The sequence below is a fragment of the Bombyx mori genome, chromosome 1 (assembly GCF_030269925.1).
Source record: "Bombyx mori chromosome 1, ASM3026992v2".
In the NCBI taxonomy this organism is placed as follows: Eukaryota; Metazoa; Arthropoda; class Insecta; order Lepidoptera; family Bombycidae; genus Bombyx; species Bombyx mori.
The window spans coordinates 11,302,331-11,318,047 of NC_085107.1; the positions used below are offsets into that span (position 1 = coordinate 11,302,331).

The window sequence follows — 15,717 nt, forward strand, 5'->3', positions numbered from 1 at the left end:
ACATAGGACACATTTCATTTTCGCTCTGTAAAACGATTACGGTGTTCCGTTTCAGGATAAGTTTGGAAAACTTGTAATGGTAGTGCCAGAGATACACGCTTTAGCGGCTCGGGGAGAAGAGCACCTGTACCAGCGGCATTGTGCAGGCCAGGCACCTACCCAGACTCTTCTCATGGAAATGCTGCACGCAAAACGCAAGTGAGTGTCAGTTGTGTTTGTAAAATCATCATCTGAACAAGACTACTTTTAAATAAAGAAACGTGTTGTTTTGTTTCTTAAAAGTCCTTGAGCAGCACTTCATAAAAAAGACTTGACAGATTTCTATGTATTTTATATAAATAAAATGAGACATCATTTTAGGACCATTATAAATTTAGGTTCGAAATAAATTTTAATAACAGAAACGTTAATGATAACTCGTTTTTTTTTTTTTTTGAAATGGTTGTAGTTTTTCCTTTGAATTCTCATAACATTTGAGAATATCGGTTGTGTCTTATTCTAGGCCGAACGGAGGCGAAATGGTAAACCGGAGTGCAGAGCACACACCAACTCTAGACAGATTGTATGTTACCCTATAACTATTGTATTTTATTAAATTAATTATTTATTTATTGTATTTATTTGTAATTATTTATGTCGTCATAAGTTATAACATATTTATGGAACTGAAAAACAGAGTTGCCAGTCAAAGTGATAAAAAAAAGTTTAAGTACTGATGGATATTTCTCTACTTAACTATTAACATTATTAAAATTAACGTTTTATTTTAATTGAAATATAAATATTTATGTTTTCAGCTTACACTTATAAAATATCTAACAAAAAAAATATACAAATTTAACAAGTTTGGCGTCTCTGGATTTCAAATATAACAATTAACACATTCACGGCACGCTTTTATATAACGTAAATTGGTGTAGCGCATTATATACCAAAAAATAATATATTATATCTAATATTGTATAACATATCACACTTACTAAAAATACATTATTACTCTATATGCTTCCCCACGCTTCTACCATGAGTTACATACGTCGTTGTCACTCATAATCAAAGTTCAGTTGCCCAGTTGTCGATGGTTGTTGTTTTTTTTAGACTTATAAAAAAAGACAATCTAGACCATCGAAAAGGATCTATTTCCTATTTATCCATCTAATAAAGTATCTTCGCAAAATACGAAAGTTTTATTGCATGTAGGTTGTCCTGAGGTTACTTCTTATATGCGCAAAAAATTATTCAAACCTAGTTTTGTTGGAAAGGGACGAAGCATTCCATCTCTCGATTCTCTCATCAAATCATTTCATCGCTTCAGCATCGGAAGCTTACGAGACGTTTTCAGATTTTTATGTATTATATTAATTTTTTATGCAGCCCAATTTAATAAGAAACGATTCCAGTTGTTCCAATTACACTATTGATATAGAACGCGCAATTTGACTTTGCTATAGCTTAATTGGAGGAAGAGCTTGCATGTATATACACTCTTGGAAATAAACACTTTTTTACTTTCAAAAGTAAAGAAAGGTTCTGTGAGATTATAAATCAGAACACCGTTAACTTTGCATATATATTGTTAATATTGTCTACCGTCTTCGCACAAACAGTGATACGTGCCCAGTCTTGGACATGCGACCTCATGCATGACGGGTAACAATGTAACAATCTCCTGAACCGCAAGAGCGAGTTCTGTAACCAATTGCCTTAATTGGCACCCAATGAATTTAGCTATGTTTCATCTTTGTAACTGCAAACAAGTTGAGTTGAGAATATATCAACGCGGACTGCACTATATACAAAATAGATCTATCCAAATATATTCTTTAATACCTTAGAAAAATTAGCGCGTGTAGTTAGAAAATCTGATATTTCTGAAGGCTTACAAACTATAGAAGAATATTATGTTCGCACTCCTGTAAATATTTTCATTACTTGTTGTGAGAACAAAACGCATCATTTAATAAAATAAAAGTGTAAAATATCTTAAATGAATACGAGTCAACTTCATTCATATTCTGTCCTGAAGATATCTATTAAATATAATGAATCACATAATGTTTGATTCTGTTCTAAAGAAAATAGTTTTCAATATATGTTCAAGAATGATGTGTGCTTACATTCTCTTGCTACGTCTTCTAAAGAATCACATACCTAGCATTATGTTTTAAATTTTGGAATGGTTACTTTAATTCACTATAAAAAGCATTAATTCAGCACAAGACGTAACTTTAAGATTACCGACAATATAATGCTCTTTGTGTCAGGTGCAGTTTCCAGCCAAGCGACACGATTGAGCCGCATTCTCCGATATAGAGTAAGCATTAAGGTCTTATTTGATGTGACATTGAGCTAACGGGACTTAAAGAATGGCCAAAAGCTATGTCTAAAGAATATCATAGCTGCTGTTCATCCAGTGCGCTCGGTGTGATCTTAAAACTCACGAAAAGCACGCCTCTCGCACTCTCTCATGTACTTATAGCACGCATCACTTATCTCTTCCACTTGTGCTAAATAAAAAACAATGAAAACTGTAAATAATTCTTTGATATACGAAGCGAGGTGGCGTTATGGATCTGTGTATGTAATTCTTACAATACAATTATAAAGGAGAATGTGGCTAACCAATTCATAATGTTTATTGGCTATGTACCGTGTTATCGCTATGGTAAACGTACGATTACCATAGATAGTTTTAACGTGTTTTAAATACTTGCAGTTGAGAACATTATCAGCTTTTTTTTTTAAACGAAAGAAGTTGTGTTATGTTTTATTTGCAAATCAGTTGCAGTATGCTGTTTTTCTCATTCAAATTTCATCTTCATGGGTTAAGAATAATAATATATTAACTAAATAAATATTTTTTGCATAAAAGTATCAATTGAATAGATAGAATCGATATATAAAATTATATTATAATTTCAATACTAGGATTATATTCAAATTAAATTTAAAAGGCAACAAACATAATCACGGGTCTCTGTATACATCCTGGCATTATAAAGCTTTTTATATATTTATGTGCTATTAACAACGTTTTTATGGAATTTTTTAACTATTTTATGGTTAAAAGAAGTTTATATTTTAAAATACTTATAAATACTTATACATACAATTACTTAATGTGAATTGCTATTTGAAAAATACGTTTTGACGCGTAAAACATTTTCATTACAAATATGTATTAATATATATACAACTATTATCAAGTTTCTTATATATATATGATGACGATGAAATGATTAAATTTAATGTAAAATAAAATTATAAATGTTTAATTGAACTCGGTTCGTAGCACGATTCTAAACAGACGTGTATGACAGACGCGTATCAAAAATATTAGAGCACACTATTGCTATTATATTTAATGAACATTTCATACGCAAAGTGTCATTAAAAATATTGTAATACACAATGTATTATATGAGTTAAATTGTTTCCAGATCTTGAAGTACCAGTGACGAATAAAGTTGAAGAGCTGAGAAGCGCCAAGCGCAGACGACACCACAACAAATAGAACATAATTAATTATTACTTATTAATTAGTTTTAGTTACTAGCTTGGTGTGTGATTAAATTAAATAAGTTATTGAGCCGAGCGCCGGCCGGCGTTGCCGCGCGTGCCTAGTCCCAATACAGATTAAACAAATATTTATCTACCTATAACATAATATGCAATATATTACACCAGTCTTGTGTAGCTTTGTTAATTTATTTAGCAGTCAATGTCGTATTACTCCAGAATTGTATAAGTGCACTCTGTAAACTACATTCTCTGTTGTTCTTTAGTTCGCTTCAGAGAGTAACATATACATATTTTAGGAAAGCGTCTGTGATTATAAAAGAAGAAATTTGATGAACAGTTTTTAATATTAGTAGAAGAGATAACTATGTGTAATATTATACGATAAATGTTAGTATAATTTCATTCGTGCGCATTATATTATTCATTATAATTATTGAACTACTTCTATATAAAAAAAAAAATCTGAGCACCATAGTTACGATAAATATAAATGTCTTTACAGATAAATTTTACGAGTTGTGTTCTAAAGCTTGCATGTATTTGCGATGCATGTGATAGTACATTGATGAATGAATAGATGTGTGACAGTTAACATAGCACGAGTGAAAGGTTTCGCTTTAATAAATCGTATTAATTTTACTATAAATAATAACTCTAGCGAGGGTTCATATTTTTAAATTTTAGGAAATATCTAAAGATATGTATTATATATTTATTATATTATGTGTTAAGAGATTTGAAAAGTGAATGTTAGAAAAGTGAATCAAATTTTAAATATGAAAAAATTCTTAAATATGTATTCAAAATATCTGAGTGTTACATAAATATTTTATCAAAAATTAATCGGCCGTACCAGTACAAATGAAGTTATCCTTGTAAATAACATATTTAGCACATTTTACAGTGATTAATTCTACTTATACTGTAATCATGTAAAATATTTCTCTATTTACATGCAAGAGCCTTAAAAATCATAGATTTTTAAATATATGGGTACTAGCGTCTACCGGCTTACGGCCGACGGAGATGATGTATTTTTATATTAAACATATTGTTCTTTATTAACATATATAATATGTTAACTTGAAAGTACATAATTTCGTATTTTTCTAACAATTAATTATAATAGCATATTATTATGGGAAAGAAGTGTAATATTTTCTGCTTTTAAAGTGGAACTAATTTTACATAATAATTAATGTTATCATTGTACAGAATTCTCAGAAGGACGTTGCAAATTTAATTTGAGAACGTTTTATTTTTGTAATATTTTGTCGTCAATTTTCTCGTAGAGCAAGTCTATTGCACAGATTACATCTCTTACTCTTGATCATATTGAAACAATGCAACATAGAGTATTCGGCATTTTGTGATATACGATAGGTTCTAAAGAAGCCAGAGTATAGGGTGTGCTTTTTGCAATAGGCTAGGAGAGTGCACATCACGTGTCCTGTTCATTATTTTAGTTAAACAAATTATGTGATTGTCGTTTTGTGTTTCATGTGAATCTAAAACTTGTTTTGGTCATATTAGGCCGCACTAAGTGCGAAACGAACGTAGGCGTCAACGACTAGTTAACGAGTGATGAATTTTAAATTTAATTTAGTATTCCTCAACTAGCTCTACAATCAATGTACAAATTATATGGCACCACGTTAATTCTAAATACCGTCCAGTGAACACAGTTGTCTTAGTTTTGACACGATTAAGAAAATCTGTTTGCTTTTGCTTATAAAAAAATACATTATAATTATATATAATCAGCGACATAATTTTGCTTTAACGCGGATCGGAATGATTTACAATGAATAAATAATATACAAAAGGACGTAGTTACCCATTGTATGTAAACATTTTCAAGCTACTATCAAATTTTAAAATGAAGTTCCTCACAGAGTTTTTAAGATACCTTTTTAAAATATGTAATGAATTATTTTGATTAAAAATAATAGTATTTTATAGAGTTTTAATAAATGTGATACGAGTGATATATATAACATTTTATTTTTAGTGTCCATATTTATAAATTTCGCTTGAATGTTGAACAAAGTAGTGTAAATGTTAAAAAAAGTACCGTACCGTACATATTAAGTAGATGCCGCGAACGAAAATCAACACAAAAAAAAAGGATTTCCACATAGTATTAACATCCGTTTTTTTCTTAAACAGTATGTTTAAAAATAAACTAAATATTTACTACTAACCGTGCACGGTGCAGCTAACAATAAGGTTATCAATAACAGTAAATGTAACAAATTAAATAGATCGAATTAATTATTTTCATTTGATTACGAATACAGCTATAAAACTATTGTATATTTACTGAAAGCTATTCGTGCTTATGTGACATCGACATGTAGATAGAATTTGTTTGTAATAATAATAATAATAATAATAAATGTTTTTAATGTTTGTCCCTTTGCGCGTTTAAACGCTTTACCAATTATAGCAAAGCTGATCTGTGATGGTGTGACGTAGTTAGTTAGGCTGTGTTCGTTCTTTAACAAACTTCATCAGTTCTACTCAGTTATAAACCTGTACTAGACGGCCGTGACGTGGCCGCAGTAAAAAACAATAAAAGACCGGCCTCATAGTGAACCCAATGTAGCGACTAGGATTTCTGTTTTTGATCGGAAGCTACTTCCGTATAAATTTGATGCAAAACAATGCTAAACTTTATCCGCGACACTGCCTTTTCTTCCTAATTCGTACAACAATCACAATCTTAATTTAGTTTTTTTTATTTTTTATCAACTGTAAACTTTGCAATATTTTTACTACCTACCGTTAAAATGTATTATTTTGATAATTTAAGTATTCCCGCTTCATCTTTATCGTTGTATTGCTTTCGCAAATCTTCCAAAAGTTTTGTAGACGTACAATATGTAGATTCTATGATGATATCGTTTTCAGTATTTCAACGATGTGGTATAGTTCAAAAATCGAGTGCCATTAATTGAAGTAAAATGAATAGGGTCAGCGTTAGCTCAGATGTGACTTGATTTACCCCCCGCAATTGTAAACTACAAAGCTTTTGTTGGCACTATAGCACACCGATGATGACCCTCTGTAAGTTAGGTGCCAGTGTTCAATAATTTATAATAATTATCATTAGTTATTAAATCGGTAAATGTATTTTTCATTTATGTTTTCATGAATTCACTCTTATATCTAATCGATTCATTTTAAACCGAAATCCATTTACGTACGGCTAAGGTTAGGTTGTAACGTGTATTGTATTTTTAAATTTTACGTAAGCATAACTTTCTATATTTATGATTTTAAAACGATAAGTATTTTTAATGTTTAAGGCTCTATGTTCGACGACGAGTGTTCTAATGTAAAATTGTACATTTTGAGTTCAACTAGTTGTATAAGTTACGTGTAGTGGTAAAGTAGGCGCGCAGTCGAGCAGCGATGGACGAGTTAGGGCGCTGTCGTTCCGCTGAGGTTCGGTTGCGCGCGGGTAGCACGCGTGGTAGCGGCCATTACGTCATCGGCCCTCGCTACACCCGAAGCACAGTCGAAGAATACGTACGCGTCGCACACATTCCAAAATAACCATAACCGCAAAACGTATTCGAAACGTGACGCGCCTCGACTTATACCCTCGCTACTTGTATGTTAACCACTTTGTTGTTCATTAACTGTAAGTTAGTTTTAATCTCAATCGATGTTGTTAACGTTAGTCTGTGTATAGTATTCCCTTGGTTAAGTTTATGTGAGGGCGTGAATTTGAGCGAATGGACAGGTCTCAGCCTGGAGGGTTTCACAATAGCTGTAAATTTTTAAGTACCTTTATTATATAATTTCCGTTGCACCTAACTTTATTTCGCGAGCCGTGTTAGTTATATTCGATAAATTGTACATATAGTTAGGGCGAGGTATACAGAATTTAAATTCGGTCTTTTTAAATGGTTATCGTTGAATCTAAAATGTGGGACTGGCAATTAATTACCGATGCAATATAGCATTTGATGTTGAAATTTTTAATATTAATCTGATACCATAGATGTTACGGCTATTTATGTTATTTTGTAGATAGTGGTGGGTACACGACTCGGGAGGCGGGGTGGTTTAATATTCACGTGTCACGGTTTAATATTCTTGTATTGTGAACATAGTACAAAACATTAGAATATGCGGGTAGATGGGAATAGCTCTGAGCACCTTCTGCGCCACGATCGAAACTCTACCCTTGCGTCTCGGTCCCTGGCCGACCTGTATAGGAATATCTTGTTCACCACGACGGTTCAGCCACGAAGGCTACTAAAATGAGGCTGCTCCTCTCGTAACTGAACCAAAAAAATATTTTATAGCTGTTTATATGAAACACCACATCACTTGACACATCACTAAGAATCATTCTCTACAGAATTTATTTATTACGCGTCTCTTCATTTGTATAATCGAATTATGCTGTGTCCACCAGTTCAGTTGGAATGGAGCAACCATAAATAAAATACCACGGCCACATTTGTACCATGTCATTACCTCACATTGTCTTTTATACAATATAATTATTAGTGAAGTTATTGTTGTCGCTAAATCTTTAAAGTTATTTTTAATGTATCGTTTAGAGGTGTCATTAAGTTTAAAACAGTAAACACAATGATCTATCTTTAGATTGCATCATAGATACATGTATGGCGGTGTGTAACGCAAGTGTATTCATTTGATGGTGATCAATAAATATTGTGAGACGCACGTACACGCCGGCGCGCGGTGACGGACATGCGTTCGCACCGTCGCACGTTTTTGTAGAAATAAATGATATTTTCGTTTAAATAATTGTGTCTTTGCTTTAAAAAAAAAAAAGAACCACTAATTCCAGTACTAATTACAATACAGTAATTCCCATTACCTACTTCGAAATACTTATAAAGTCCGATCTGATTTACAGCGAATAGTACTTTTAATCTCACAAACAATAAATAAGGTTAATAAAACCTTAGTTAGTTACATATAAGGATCAATCAATGAAAAATTACGATATTTAATCTTACAAGGTCTTACAAACAACAATAAACCAAGGGAGACATACCACTAACTACATTAAAACAAATAGTCTATGTCAAACTTTGTATAAAATTTATTTCAACATTTACTAACAAAAATTTGTAACTACATAATTTCTACATCTTACTCACAGTCTTAAAATTTAAGGCTGCATCCTGAGGGAGCCGTCTAATCGTATAGTTTCGCCGTTTAGCATCGGGTTCTGAATGATGCTCTGAACGAGCAATGCAAACTCTTGAGGATGCCCAAGTCTAGAAGGGAATGGCACCGACGCTTCCAGGCTTTTGATCGCCGGCTCTGGCAATTGTTCCATCATAGGTGTACGGAATAATCCTTTGAAAATAAAGATTGCTTATTATTTTGATCGAGCATACTGTAATTCTTCATGGGTAAGTATCTTTTTTTTGTTTTTTTGTTTCCTAACAAGCTGAGAGCCTTGAGAGGCTATTTCAGCGTAACCTTAACTAGTAGGTGAGCTCGCGGGGCTCAAACCTGACGACGTTGCTAACACGAACCCTAGCAAGAGCCGTGCTTCGCAGAATCTACCACCGGATCGGAAACGCGACCCACTGAGAAGATCTGGCGAGAAACTCAGCAGACTGTGTCTGAGGGTGGTAAAGATACTCTGTTTCTGCAGCGAAGTAATCATGCGGTCCAGTTGAAGAGTTGGAACACCCGTTATACAATACATTTGAAATTTAGATCTTATATTACAGTCCTCAGAACGATAAGTGGTGACTGGAGCCCACAGTGATCATAATGTACATTTCGCAACCCACCTTGAAAATGAGGAAGCTTCAATTGTATTATATCCTACTTTTTAACCAACGCATAGCTGCTTCGCCATAGAAGGAAACTGAACACTAACTATAACAAACTATATATCAGATTAAATATGTATACCTGGTGCAATAGTGACGACTCTGATTCCTTGTTTGGCCATGTCCCTTGCAAGAGGCAATGTCATGCCTACCACGCCCGCTTTGGAAGCAGAATAAGCTGCCTGTCCGATCTGAAAATTACATTTACGTTTGCAAATTAATACTATTAAATCCATTAACAAAATTCAAACCCGCATAGTAGCCGATTTAACCTAATAGGTGTATGGCTCTAATAAAGAATTTAAAAAAACCCGCATAGCTTCAGAATAGCTGATAGCAGGATTTTCATAGAAATTCATGTAGAAATTCACTCTTTGATTATTAATATCAATGTACCTAGTCAGGTCATAAATTCTGTCACATGTTTAATGTAAAATAATTGAAACAAGTTTATTCATTATGTAACCATTCCTATACCAAAATGAACTTAACAAAACATAGATTCTTATGACACTAAAGTTTATTCAAAATGACCTCCGTGATTTTGAATACAGGCCTTCAATCTGCGCGGCCAGTCGTCTATCGCAGCACGAACGAGGTCCATGTCAATAGCGGCGGCTGCCTTAATCAAGGATGTCTTGAGTGACTCCAAATTGGGATGAGGCTTTGAGCACGCCTTTTCCTCCAAATTTCCCGATATTTTTTTCCCGCGTACCGCTTCAACAAAGCGCGGCATCTCTTCAGTCTCAGGTCCATTAGACGAGCATTCAAACGATGTCCTGTTTTTCTTCGATATGCTCGAAGCCCTAAGTCTTCATTTAACACCCTTTTCACCGTGGTTCTGCTTAATCCCATCTGAAGGGCCAACAGTTTCTGCTTACGTTTGGGATTTCTTTGAATTCGCGCCTTCACAGCTTTTATCACTGCTGGAGCCCTAACAGACCGAGGGCGACCACTTCTTGACCTGTCATCTACACTAGAGTCTTCATTGTATCGTTTGATGGTACGATAAACGAATCTTTTGGTTATATTCAAAATTTTCAGTATGTTAAAAATTTGAATTGGCGCATAGCCGCAACGATGCAACGCAATAACTGCAACACGGTCTTCTTTAAGCGTCCACTCCATATTTAAAAATGAGTAAAATTCTAAAAGTATACATTTTTATTTTCATGAACAATTCGAAATTCGAATTCAATAAACTTTTTTGTGGCCAGCATTCTAAAAGAAAAGTTTTTACTGTGTGACAATACTTATGACCTGACTAGGTATAATATATTTTTTTAAGCTACATTCCCTAATTTTTTATTGGTAATACGAGCTCACGGCCCACCCGGTGTTGAGTTTACCGGAGCTCCTAGACAATAACCACGTAAATGCAGCCGCTTCTGTTTATCAATTAAGTTTCTTTTTTTTTTGTTTATAGACGTTTTTTAGCTACCAAAAATTTTATTTTGGAAATAATAATAGTATTTTTTAATACGCTTTTATTGGCTTCAGACGTATGCATGTTTGTAACGGAATCTTTGAACATGATTTTGATCCCCTTCAAAACGTCAGGTTGATTCAAATTTATTTTCTATTTTTTTGTTGGATTTTCTATAAAAGCGTATTTTGTTCGTTTTTTGAAACTATTATTTATTTTAGTAATAGATCTACCATTCCTCGCCTTTAGAAAAATAAATGACACTGACAAAATTAATTTTGGTGGGTTTTTTACCTGTCCATCAAATGCAGCGACACTGGCCGTGTTGATAACGACTCCGCGTTGTCCGTCAGCGTCTGGTGCATTTTTCCCGATTAGCCCCACTGCTAAGCGAATAACATTGAATGTTCCTATCAAATTTACCTGTAAATTATTTTAATACTTCATTTATAAGTTATTTTTGGTAATTTTCAAATCATAGTTTTACTATTTTAAACTTTCTTATGCTTAGTATTTGAAATTAGAAGTTAAAATGCAATTATTTAAAAACATTGAGCACTAAACTAGTCAAATCTGTACAGAAAAATAAGAATATTACCAGAGAGACAGTCAAGGAAAATATAAAAAATTGTATACTTTTTTTTGAAGTGAAACTTCTTTATCGGCGTTGGAAAAAAATTTACCGTCACATTTTTCGGTTACGCGTCACATTTTTCCGTTACGCGCCATCTTTTTTGTATTCATGTCTATGATAATAAAATCCTTTTGTTTAAACTTTATCTAATTTAACTTTATTTAACCAATTTCTAGAAAGTTGCATGTAGATCATTTTTCGAAAAATAAGTTTCACTTCTTACGTGTGTACACTAGTACACGCACACATTTTTTTTCCTACCTAAGCTGAGAGCCTTGAGAGGCTATATCAGCGTAGCCTTAACTAGTAGGTGAGCTCACGGAGCTCAAACCTGATGACGTTGCTAACACGAACCCTAGCAAGAGCCATGCTTCGCAGAATCTATCACCGGATCGCAAACGCGACCCACTGAGAAGATCCAGCGAGAAACTCAGTGGGCTGTGTCTGAGGGTTAATTTACTCGTCGAGCCCTTCGTCGCAAGCGACGGGTTACCTAAAAGCACCGTTAGTAGATCGGGAGGATCCGAAATGACGTGTTTGGGGCGATGTCGACTGCTTTCCATTCTGTCCGCAGGATCAGGAATGTAGTTACTGGTGGCCACGATGTGAGGGTTCTCGTGTCGTGTCGCTTTATTGAGGTGATGCCTCTTTATCAAAGTGTTTGTATACAAGTACAAAGTTGTACCTGAATAGTGTTTTGAAAGATGTTCAAATCAAATGGTTGTTCCTTTTTGAAATTATAAACTCTTGATGCACTCGCAACGCCTGCACAGTTTATAAGAGCATCCAATCGACCAAACTTGTCTAAAGTTATCTGTAGAGCCTCCTTCACATCATCTTCCGAAGTTACCTTTGAACCAAATAAAAAATTACAATGATAATCATCGAGACTGAGTATATATCTTGGGTGAAATTTGTTTACCAGTGTAACCATCTCTACAAACGCAACAGACCTGGTACCTACCAGTAGACTGGTAGGTAACGATCGACCTAGCATTCAGTGGTTATTATAGATATCACAACATTAATGTCAGTAAAATGGGTTATACTCTTAAAAGTATGAGTTGCATTTGAACAACACACTTTCGTCTGTTTTGACTATATCACAACCTTATTGATAAACAAGTATTTCATCTCTTAATAAATTAACAAGATGATGACCGAGCTTTGCTCGGTTTTTTTTTTGATAACTTGTTGTGTCTTTAAAGCGGTTAGTTACCCTCAATTAAGAAAAATAGTATTATTATTCGCCAATAGATGTCGGGAAGAGTTGATTATTGAAAACACGAATAAAACAACATTTTCAGAAAATAAATCGTAGCCAAATCGATTTATCGCCCCCGAAATCCACTGTATAATAAATTTTATGAAAATCATTGGAGCCTTTTCCGAGATTCAGATTATATAAGTATATACAAGAATTGCTCGTTTAAAGGTACAAGATTATTGAAGGTAAACAATTATTTGACATAATATTTTACAATTACTATGATGTAAGCATGTTTTTTATTGATAAGACTGTTGATAACTGTTGTTATGAAATATGAACCATTTATTTTTGTAAGTGTGTTAATATTTTTAAATATGATCAGTAGATATCACTTATGAATTAAAGTAAAAACCCCATAAGTTGTTGTATAAAAGCAGAGTAAAACAAGAAGAATCGTTTAAAATAAACTAAAAAGCTTAAATGAATGGTCTAGGTTTGAAAAATTAAAAACTAACTAGCTAGCTTAAATGAATGGTCTAGGTTTGAAAAATTAAAGCACAAGAAAATGTTGAGTGTTTGTACTGCTAATTATTAAACACAATCCACAATCTCCTTTGTCATATCACTGTAGTCAGAGCGGTCATGGTCGTCATTCAATATTATTACTGTGGGCAGATGTTATGCGCCTCACAAACAATCGCCACTTCTCCCAGTTTGTGGTGAGCCCGGTACACTGAAGCTAACAACCGCCAACTGCCAACTTGACTTGCTCCACATTGCTCTGAACAACAAGGTGCTCTAGGGAGTCATTTCCGCGCCGGGAAATATGTAAAAAAAATGATAGTATGAGCCCATGCACAAGCAGCGAAAGAGCCTGCTTAATGCCGACTTCTTGAAGAATGGAGACGTTGGTGCTAAGTTCGGTCCATGAAATAACAAGCATTCGTCTCCAGCACCACATACCATCCACCATCTTTTTCTGGACTTGCTGCCAAGTCCACATCTTCCCAGCATATAAATATATGGGGAAAACAAGAGTTCGCATGAGCCCGATCTTTGTAGCTTTGGTGAAGCTTCTGTTCTTCCATATCTCTTCAGACTGTCCACTGCGGTTCTTGTAATCGCCATACACCGCTTTTTTAACTTAATCTACAATACTAATTTTTTTGTACCAATAGTAGTCGCCAATGATAGTAGTGACCAATCTGGTGATGAGTAGTTACTGCAGTGCATAGACATTGCAGTGAGAACGAAGACAGTTTCTATTGTATTATTAACAAGTGCTTCTCCTATCCCTCTTCAAACCAGAATGCAATGATGCTTCAAATCAGAAAAGGACAGATTAGTGCAAACTCAATATATACCTTGCTCCCAGTACATTTAATAATTAAAAAGTACTTAATAATTTGCTTAAAAAGAATAAATATACTCACATCAACAGGTGCAAACACTGCATTCTCGCCAAGGCTTTTAGCAGTATTTTGGCCTTTGGTTGAGGGTAAGTCACAGATAACAACTCTGCCCCCTTGTTTTACTAACAGCTCAGCAGTAGCTTTTCCTAATCCTGATGACCCTCCAGTCACCAAAGCTACTAGGCCCTGTGACATAAAAATAATTACAGCAATCTAACAATGTTTTTACTTATTCCTACTTCTTTATAGATCGTTAAAAACCCAAAGGACAGAAGAAAACTATTGTTAACTTTAAATAACAATCTCAGAAAAATACGTAGTAACAGGCATCGTAATCACACGTAGTAACCTATATTGGGTATACATATTTGCTAACTTTCTGAAATATCATAAAAGTTTTTGGGGTACTGTACTATGGCTCCAAATACTTTTACAAAAATATTCCAATCACCTATAAACACAAATTTAATTATTACCACAGATCTGTCAGTAATGCGTATTTACATATCTGTCATTTTTAAGTTTGTTTGTTTAGTAGGAAAGAGTTTAAGTATAATATTAAAAAAGCTACGAAATTAATGCTATTTGTTATCAATTTTAAGCTTATAAATATTCCTTAGTACCAGTTTAGCCCTGATTTCTTACTTTGCAGAAATGTAACAATGTCAATAGATGTCTCTTTGTATATACTCAAACGTGAAGCAAATGGTTTAAAATATAAAAATTAACAATTTCACACTAACCTTAAACATTTTTCCGACTTAAATAATAATATGATCAAATTTAAGACTTGTCACGACCTTCGGACTATGGTCAAAGATTCACTTATGTAGATTTTAAGTACGTGTATTATCAATGATTTAAAAATTTTATTTGAGTTAACTGATAACATAAGATTTTTAGAAATACTTATTATTAATTCAGAATTAACCATTAAATTTTAAATGAAATGGTCTTACAATTTAGAACTGTATCTGTATTTAAAAGTATGTTTTATTTTCTACGTAGTGCTTCTCTAATGTTTAAAATTATAAATTAATTTTTGTTTTCACAATTTTATTATCTGTGCTCTTCCATTTTTAAGTCAGTTTTAAACATGGAGTTAATATGTACCTACAACTGGAGTGCTGTCTAATGCCGAGAAATCGGTCTCGAAAGAGAATACTTTTTGGTCGCGGTGTCCTTGTCTAATGTGGTGACCATATATAATTTAATTATAGGACAAAATTATACACATGCATCAGTTTTGAATTTACCTTAAGTAATTCTGTGTAACCCTATGTAAATACAAAACACGTGCTTGCAACCTTTTATTTATGTAAATTCAATTCTAAACATTGCTTCGTCGTCATGGTGATTTTTTTCGACGGTTTTTTTTGGAAATTGCTGCGTTGTCGAAAATCTAGCACTGAGTTTTATTATAAACATCATTACCTCAGTTCTATTACTTAAACTTCCACAAACTCATGTTTAACGTCCGAATACTCAACCGCGACTTAAATAATATATTATGTTGAACTTAATTACGCAATTCCTACTTTAATGTACTGGCTAAGTGGGCCGTGCAAATTAATATTTGACACACTGAGTGAGACACTGAACAGACATGGTCTGCGCATATCGGGTGCTCTTTTCCTACATTCACATCTTTAATTGATTTAAAATTGCTTGTA

General features: G+C 33.6%; 2 protein-coding genes across 9 annotated transcripts in view; one reads left to right on the forward strand and one right to left on the reverse strand.

Annotated features, from left to right (window-relative positions):
* Positions 1 to 8,313, forward strand: part of Ftz-f1 (nuclear hormone receptor FTZ-F1) — a 90,095-nt gene extending 81,782 nt beyond the window's left edge. For 2 of the 8 annotated variants that reach the window (XM_021350324.3, XM_021350322.3), the window contains 4 exons: positions 56 to 198; positions 503 to 562; positions 2,265 to 2,314; positions 3,441 to 8,313. In XM_021350324.3, the coding sequence (XP_021205999.1) occupies positions 56 to 198; positions 503 to 562; positions 2,265 to 2,313 (252 nt within the window). In that variant the 3' untranslated portion in view covers position 2,314; positions 3,441 to 8,313. 8 annotated transcript variants of the gene reach the window in all.
* Positions 8,314 to 8,590: 277 nt separating this feature from the next.
* LOC732961 (3-hydroxyacyl-CoA dehydrogenase) lies at positions 8,591 to 15,119 on the reverse strand (the record flags this gene model as incomplete). The annotated part of the gene is given in 6 exon segments (NM_001046959.1): positions 8,591 to 8,874; positions 9,445 to 9,553; positions 11,083 to 11,211; positions 12,108 to 12,272; positions 14,066 to 14,230; positions 14,788 to 15,119. Coding segments are annotated over 6 exon segments (768 nt in total). The 5' UTR covers positions 14,797 to 15,119.
* Between the last annotated feature and the right edge of the window lie 598 nt (positions 15,120 to 15,717).